The 8,804-nt window shown below is 44.7% G+C and overlaps 1 protein-coding gene across 18 annotated transcripts in view; it reads left to right on the plus strand.

Annotated features, from left to right (window-relative positions):
- MAGI1 (membrane associated guanylate kinase, WW and PDZ domain containing 1) overlaps positions 1 to 8,804 on the plus strand; it is a 341,410-nt gene that overhangs the window by 279,684 nt on the left and 52,922 nt on the right. For all 18 annotated transcript variants that reach the window (XM_082060139.1, XM_082060151.1, XM_082060150.1 and 15 more), the window contains 3 exons: positions 1,440 to 1,528; positions 6,296 to 6,478; positions 7,533 to 8,153. In XM_082060139.1, coding sequence (XP_081916265.1) covers positions 1,440 to 1,528; positions 6,296 to 6,478; positions 7,533 to 8,153 — 893 coding nt within the window. The remainder of the gene's footprint in view (positions 1 to 1,439; positions 1,529 to 6,295; positions 6,479 to 7,532; positions 8,154 to 8,804) is intronic.

Raw genomic sequence — 8,804 nt, forward strand, 5'->3', positions numbered from 1 at the left:
GGGTGCAAAGCAGACCACCAATTTGGTTACAAATCAGAAAACACTCAAAAGGAGGAATGGATGAGCCAGTGTGACCGAACAGCCCTGGCAGAGGTTCTTGCATCAGGCTGTGCTGTTGTGAATAGAATTACAGGTCTAATGGGATTCTCCCTGGAATTAAAACAACTTCTTCTTGATCTAGATGTCAGATTGCTCCCTTGGGAAACCAGACATCTGAGTTTTGTTTCATCACTGACCCCATAAAATGAATTTTTAATTATGTGTATACTCCTGTCTAGTAGGATGGCTTATGATAGCCCTCAGAATAGACATGGAATACAGCTTCTCTCTGCTTTGGCTCATTTCTGTCCCTGCCATCTGTGCCTAGGGAAACAAGGTTAGCAAACTGTGTAATTAAGGCTTGACATTTATTTACCAAAGACATCAAGAATATTTTTCGGCTATTAAATGCCATGCCAAGAGGTCTTTATAGCATTTTTTTCTGTCACTTTATATATACATGTCTGCTGGTTTTGTGGCACTCCTTAGTGATGAAATTAAATAGAAAACTAACAGCAATGAGACATAAGTTTATTTTACTTGCTGTCTGTAATCTAGCAAGATGGTTATAATTTGAGCGTTTGTCTCTGTCCCTTCCAATTCAGGCACTCTATTATTGCATAATAGTTTTATTGAAACAATGGTATCATGAAAAAGTTTAGATAATTTTTAAAGCAGTTATCATTTTTTTCTTGACTTTCTGAAGATACCTTGAAATTGGAAATCGTTTACAGAACTCATTAGCTCGTTGGTTTTCGATTGGTGCCACTGCCCTGTCACCTGTGGCTGGTGACCGGTGACCATCCTTTGCTTTTATAGGATGGTTAGTCCCCTGCAGAGTGCATGGCTTGTCTGCCATGTTTGGGCCTGGACTGACTTTTTTTCCTTTTCTTGAGATTGGTAAGAGGTGTTAGCTCCAAATATCCCATACAGGTCAAAAGCTGCCGAGACAGACAGCTGTAATTTCATCAAACACTGCTTTCCACTGGGAGTATCTTCTGGTGGCTAATTCTGGGTATATTTTGATCCGTTTGGAGCCCAGATTTTCAGTTCATAGCCTGCATCTGCACTGTTATTTTTAAGGTGCCCTTTTAGTGTGCATTGATCAGATAACTGACAGATGTTACCAGTTGTTGGTTTTTGTTTTGGTCTTTTTTTTTTTAATTTTAATGTGTTTGTAGGAATTAACCATTCGTACTCAACACATCATATCAATACTGGAATCTGCTTGTTTTCCTGAATATTCTTTTAGGCATGACAAGGTGAGCCTTGCTCCACGTACACTGCTGTTGGGTTTGTTTGGTATTGTACTCCTTTCCCCAGAGCAGTTTCATAGCTGGCTGTCATTCCTGTTTGTCACATAAAGGTTTTCCTAATTTATTGCTCTCTTTCATCTCCAGCCACATCAACCGGAAGACACAGTATGAAAACCCAGTTCTTGAAGCGAAGCGGAAGAAACAGCTTGAGCAACAGCAACAGCCACCAGAAGGTTGGAACCATGGAGGGCCTGATGATTGGGGTTTTCATGAGGGAACGTGCCCTCCCTCACCTTGGCAGCACCATGCCAATGTATTTGTCCTCTTTCTATGGCCTTAGCATTTATAGGCAAAATGGCGCACACAGGAAAGGTTGCATGCAACCTCACGTAAGGTGCAGCAAAAGAGAAAATCTAAACCATATAACCACTTAAACATAGCAGTTTTCAGCCCTGTTAAAGGGGAGAGGTTTTTCTTGTAATGTTCTTTATTTCTGGACAGTTTCTAGCCTTCCCAGAAGCAATTAAAACAGGTGTTTTCCTCTTTAGTCTTCTCCATCAAGTTACTCACTGTAGCTGGTGTTGTTGCAGTCTGCACTGGGACTCATAGGCTATGGAAGGGATGAGGAGTTTGCCTTTACACATGCACTGGAGAAACCCCTCTGCATGAGAGAATACTTAACCCAAGACCTTTGGTTGTTGCCCAGTTCTAACATCTGAAGTGATTTAATTATTTTAAACACTTTTTTTTTTCTTTTCTATTTTTTTCAGCCTTTTTATGTGGATTTTTCTTGTTTTATGTGTTTTGTTTTCTTGTTTTTCTTGTTTCTGCAGTGAGGGGCCTGTGACATTTGGGTTGTAGCTTTTGCACCAAGTTATTCAACAACAGCTATTATCTAAGGGGAAAATAATTCATTCCTCCTGCAGCCCCATTTCCCACAACATCAGCTCTTCTACTGTGACTGCCATGGGGAATAGATTCATATAAATGTCAAGACCACTTAGATATAAATCAAGTCCCATATTTGAGTGTGAATTAGGATGTCCCAGCAGATGGATCAATAGACCTGGACACAGAGGGTCCTCCAGGACTGGTTTTTTTGGATGTCTCATTCATTTTATTCCCTCTCCACATGACTCTTGTTTCCTTTCTTGCCATGCTTCTCACATCTCCTCTGCTCCCATGTTCCCAGTGTGTGTACATATAGAAGCTCATAGCGCTGTTGTGAAACAAGTAACATTTCCCTCTCTGCCCTCTCTAGAATGGACAGAGGAGTGTCCATCTCTCCCACCACCCGCTGCTCCAAACCATGTTTCAAACAACCAAGAGGCAGTTCGGGAAGCACCCGTGCAAGGTAACAACCTTGTTAAACCTGTTGTAAAAGTGGAACAAGGTTTTTTTTCCTGAGAATGAAATTCTCTCAACCACCAGCAAAGGGACTATCTCTGTGACTGGTGTTACACATCAAGGCACGTGCCCATTTATCTGAACTCCCATAGATTTTGAGACTAGTTGTTTCAAGACCACATTTGTTGCCAAATTAAAGAGGCAAATGAGATTGCCTGCATCAAGAAAGGACTGTGACTATTCATTTGTAGCATTCCAAGTCTTTAAAAAGGCATGGTACAAACATAAGGTACAACATTGGTGGGATTTAGCAGCAACTGCGGTGGATACAAGTGCAGGTAGGAGGAGACCCTTTTATACAGAGCTGTATGGATGTACAAGAATTAGGCTTCTACACCTTCTAAACCTACTGAGTTTAGAAAGTGGCTCTTATAATAGGATCTAGTGCAGAGATTTCTTTCCATTCTCATAGGTCAACATTCCCTTCCAAAAAGCAGCATGAAATCTCACCATGTTGCACTGTTATTAAGACACAGACATGCATCAACATGGTTTTAGTTTGAGAGCTCAAGCCAATGTCACCTCAACTCTGCATTCGTAGGTAGGTAGCTAAAATAGTTAAAATAGTTTAAGAGCCATGGAAACTGTTCAGCATATTTGGGAGCTGTGATATGCACAAGTTGTTGGCATTGTTTGGCAGGACCTTGGTTTTGAAGAGCTAGGGTGTCTTGGTTGTATTTGTTACACCTGAGCAGCCAGATTCTGGTATTGCCACAGACGAATCTGGCTTGCAACTTTATGGATTTTCCTTTTTGTGTGCTTTGAATCCAAATGAAACTTTGCAGGGGGGTATGAGGTGGGGAGAACACCAGAACAGGGAGATCCTCTGCTGTTTGGAGAGCCTTGCAGAGCTGACTTTCTATAGTAATAGAGAGTAAAGGCACAAGTGTCATGGCCATATGTTAGGAGCAAATTACATGATGTTTCTGAAAAACCTGAGTTCAAGCTCCTCTGGGAATCTCTGCATGAGGAGGGAATAGTACTGAGGACTCCCTTTGAACCTGTACATGTGTACAAGTACTTTGGGCTGTTATGGCCTTATTTATTAGTGTCAATGGTCTGTGTATAGCCAACTGCTCACAGACCAGTTGCTTGTCTTAAATAACGAACCAGACAGGACATGAATGAATCATTCCTGAATTTGCAGTGTGAGCAGAAGCATTGCCAGATCAGGTTGCCAGCAGGGGCAGAGAGGTCCTCTTGTACCTGTTGCAATACAAGTGCTCTCTGGTTACAAGTGGTTGTAAGTAGGCTTCATCTTTGGCTACATCTGAATTGCATAGCAAGCGCATGGCATTGCCCTGGTCTGCAGGAACCAAAGGCTGAGGAAGCTGAGAGAGGGGGAATCTGACTGGAGCATCCTGCCAGATCTCTGTGTGATCTATCTCATCCTGATAAGAGCTGGGACCATCCAGGGAGAGGCTGGCCCCAGGAGATGGGAAATACTCCCATGCTCTGCAGGTCAGCCATGATTTCCGAAAACAAGCTTGGTGTAGGGTACTGCTGTCCTGGGCTGCCTTTCCTGCCATGAAGAGCCAGGGAGTGCTCCCTGCTGTAGATGGCAGCAGATCAGCCCTTCCAGAAACAGATTTGTGAAATTTAACAGTACCCAAAGCCTCGGGCACATTCCTGAGGGATATTAGAGTACATCAGAGTAATCCAGATTTGCAGCAAGGAATAAACACAGGAGGCCTGAGCATGTCATTACAGTGCCCCAAAAACACTGGTATTCCTTGGGGACACACCTGTGAATGTCAGCTTTGTCTTGTATGCTGTGAGGCTGAAGGAAGGGATGCCCAAGCATCCATGCACGGTGATGCAAAGGAGCCACCACGCATGGGATGGGATGACATCAGAAGCCTCACTCCCAACAGCCAGCCACATTTTAGGAGAGCATTTTCTGTCTCAGGACCAGTCTGAGTGACATGTCCTGGTACCAGCTGATGATTCCTTCTCTCTTTCATTCTTTCTTCTTCCTTTCTCAGCGCTGTTCCCTCTTCTTTCACTCTCCATTTGCAGCAGGTATTTCCATCTTCCCTGTCAGCCTGTCCTATGCCCAGAGGTTCCCATCTTTCCCACTGATGGCACTGCTGGTGGGGACGTGGGCACAAGGAACCCTCCTTATGACCTGACACCTCTCTCCTACCTGGGGTTTTGTAGATACACTAATTTAAAATGTGATCCCTTTCCAAATGCAGTAGGTGGGATATAGCCTGTGATGCTGCTAGCCTGTTACTACAGGGTAAATTCACCCTGTATTTGTAGGCAGATGCCAGCAAGCTGTGCTTGTTCTGCTCATCTTTTGAACCAGAACTCAGCACAGGACCGTTGCCTCTCAGCTGCATTTGCTACCTGAGACATTGGGTTGCACTCAATAGTCAGGGCTTTTTTGCAGCTTGGGGTCTGGGCAGAGCATCTGCCCACGATGTGCAGGATCACCCTGTTCCTGTGCTACCCTTCAAAGGCAGAAGACTGGAAGTCCTCACACTGGCCCCCTCATGAATAATCTTCAAATATACTTTTTTTTTTTCCCCCAGTCAAAGCCTTACGAGTCTCAAATCCCCTCCTTCTGGTCTCCTTTCTGAACAGAGGCCCACGGCAGTGCTGCTGAGGTTTTTGAAAGTACGCCAGCTCTCCTGGCTGCAATACATGCTGCTGATCCTGGAGCTGTCACCAGAGGGCTTAGTGGCACAGTCTTTTCCCCTCTAAGCATTAAAAACAATTAAAAGTGCAAAGATGTTTAGTGTTGTCCCTGTGAAGTACAGCAACTGTGATTTCACTTTCTGAGCCTGTGCAACATGCTTTGCAAGTATGTGCCTTTGTCTTTGGAGCACCTCGTTCCCTCTTAACCGTGCTCCCGGAGAGCAATAACAGCCCTCCAGCAACAGCTGCTCTGGTCCCGGGCCGCTCTTTGATCAGTACTTCACAACAGAGCATTTCATCCACATCAGGCAAGGAACAAAAAGGAAAGAGGAAAGACTTCAAACAGTGTCTGAAGAACAACATCAGCATCCTCCCCCTTTTTCACCAGAGGAGGCCACAGGGTGGTAGCGGTAGTGGGGTGAGGGGGTTGTGCTAAAGGGTCATGCAGTGTCTTCACACAGCTCAGGAGCTTCTTTTTGCTTGGTGGGTTGGGAGAAAGCCAAGTGGTGAAAAACAGTTATACTCCTTTCTGCAGAAACTCTCGCAGCGGTCTCCTTCTGTAGGAGGCATTTGTGCTGCCCCTCTCCCATCCTTCCTAGGATGGATGTAACCACCTCAGGACAGAGATAAGACACATATCCAAGGCTTTAATATATTCCGTTCCTTAAACCAGCAAGTTTTCGCCTTTGTAGCCTTGAGGCTTTGGTGTGCACAACCACAGCTAAAAAAGCACCAGGCACTAGGGGTTTTGCTCACTCCTTTTACTGCATGATTAGATCCAAGGAGACAGGTGGATTGAGGAGGTGAGAGGATGCTGGAGTGAATTTCAGTCCTGTTCCAGCACACCGCTGTGTTTGTCCGTGTACTTGTTAGAGTGGGGAGGGACAGAGAAAAAGCAGATCAAACACACTTGCCTGCCTGTTTATAGATTTTCCAAACTTCCTACACAGGAAAACCTTTTTTTACACGAAACCCTTCTGAGTTAAAAGGGAAGTTCATCCACACCAAGCTAAGGAAAAGCAGCAGGGGTTTCGGCTTCACCGTCGTTGGAGGAGATGAGCCGGATGAATTTCTTCAAATCAAAAGTTTGGTGCTTGATGGCCCTGCAGCGCTGGATGGCAAAATGGAAACAGGTATCGATGATTTAAATCAAAATCACAACCACTACTTTGGTTTATGTTTTTACAGCTGTTTTCATGTGCAATTCATAGAGGACTGTAGTCCTTATCCCCATTTTGGGAAAAGGCATTCAGCTTTCCCATCGGCAAGCAGCAAAGTGAGATATACATTGAAGGATATGTTCAAAATCTTATAGCAAGGCACTTCATGTGCTGGAATTTCACATCAGGTGTCAAAATAGCTAGCTGGGGCCCTGCCAGCTCCTGCTTTCCCCTTGCTGCCAGCAGTTGTGGGGTCCCACCTCAGGCTGCGTGTTACTGCTCCCTCCTGTGGCAATGGCTGCTGTATTTTTGTAGGGCTGCATCGTGCTGTGTTTGTGTATCTGCTGTGCTGCTCACCTCATCTCCCACGCTACTCCCAGGGAACGGGTGGAGGGGTGGGCAAGTTTCCCTGTGTGGAGGCACCAAGGGCCAATTTGTTTTGCCAGAGGTTGGGCCCAGCATGATGAAATCCTGTTACGATTCACTTGAGGTCACAACCCCTCACTTGCAGATGGAGCATCACAACATTAAACATCCCTGTGTTGCAGCCCCAGTGTTAAAATATGAATCATAACTTAATCAATGCCTAGATTTCAGGCTGAAGTATGTCTGAGGCATGACACATGGCACCATATTTGAGCAGTTGGTGTTTGAGAGCCTTCTGTTATAGGTCTCATGTGCTCTCAGTTTTGTTTCTATCATATGTCAGTGTAGCACAGTGTATAATAGTGAGAGTTGGGCTTCAGAATAACTGTTAAATGGGCCATATACTATCATTTGAATCTATTAATTTTTTTCATGAGCCAATTCCATTTTCACTTTCAAAAATGTTTATATACATAAAGGCTTTATGCAGCGAATCCATTGTGTACAGATATTCTTGCTTGCCAAGTGTCATCACTCCTTTTCCTTGCGAAGGTACTTACATGCTGCTATTTACCTGTGAGTGGTACCTGTGGATCAGCTCACAGGCTCTAGTCCTCACATGCACAAAACAATATGTTTGGTATATCTGTGTCCTCTGCAGGGGACGTCATAGTCAGCGTGAACGATACATGTGTGCTGGGACACACTCATGCTCAAGTTGTGAAAATCTTCCAGTCCATCCCCATCGGTGCCAGCGTGGACCTCGAACTGTGCCGAGGCTACCCCCTGCCCTTCGATCCCGATGATCCCAACACAAGCCTCGTTACATCCGTGGCAATTTTGGACAAAGAGCCGATCATCGTGAATGGGCAGGAAAATTACGACTCCCCGGCAAGCCACAGTAGTAAAACAGGGAAAGTAAATGGCACAAAGGAAGCAAGACCCAGCAGCCCGGCTGAGGTCTCTTCCAACGGACCCCATGGTTACCCCAATGACACGGTCTCTTTGGCATCTTCAATAGCAACACAACCTGAACTCATAACTGTGCATATAGTGAAAGGGCCTATGGGCTTTGGGTTTACTATAGCAGACAGTCCTGGCGGGGGTGGCCAAAGAGTGAAACAAATCGTGGACAGCCCACGGTGCCGTGGCCTCAAGGAGGGCGATCTTATAGTTGAAGTCAACAAGAAGAATGTGCAGAGCCTCACTCACAACCAGGTGGTGGATATGCTGATTGAATGTCCTAAGGGAAGTGAAGTCACGTTGCTGGTGCAGCGAGGAGGTAAGTGTTCAAAACTGCTCTAAAATGTTTTTTCTCGAAATTAAAAAAAACAGTGTGTCATGAAAGACCTGCTTCCTAAGCTTCTTTGTAGATAATGGTTTATGTCCCGAGATGTAGGAACTGCCCCAAGTTGGCAGCTGTCAGGTCACATAGATGGTTAAAATTATTTATTGTTTGATGGAGCATTGGGGGAAATGTGCACGTAGTTGCTGTGTGCACATGCACCGCACATGTCTTCTGGTAATGCACAAAAGGGTGGCATGGTTACGTGTATGGCTACACCTTGACTTAGATAACAAACCCTGGTCTCATACTCATAATAATTTATTTTTTATAAATAGAACATGAATGTTTCTTGAACTGTCTTTAGAGATGGAAGAGGCTGGCAATATGTTCTGTAATTTGCAGTGTTCAAAATCAGATATCCAATGACTCTTCACTGTGGAAGGATTACACCTGGATTACTGTTGGGAACAGAGGAGAGAATTTTAAATACTCCAAGTTCTGAGCAATTGAAATGTTACTTCTGGACATGTTTACTTGCTACACATTTGGGAGCTGAGCTTATTTTTGGTTGCATTGCTGAGGGTCCACCAGCAAGTACAAAATCCACCCTGCAGGCAGTGTGTCTGCAGCCCACATGGGAGCATG

Source organism: Streptopelia decaocto, assembly GCF_964273445.1.
Source record: "Streptopelia decaocto genome assembly, chromosome: 8".
Classification (NCBI taxonomy): Eukaryota; Metazoa; Chordata; class Aves; order Columbiformes; family Columbidae; genus Streptopelia; species Streptopelia decaocto.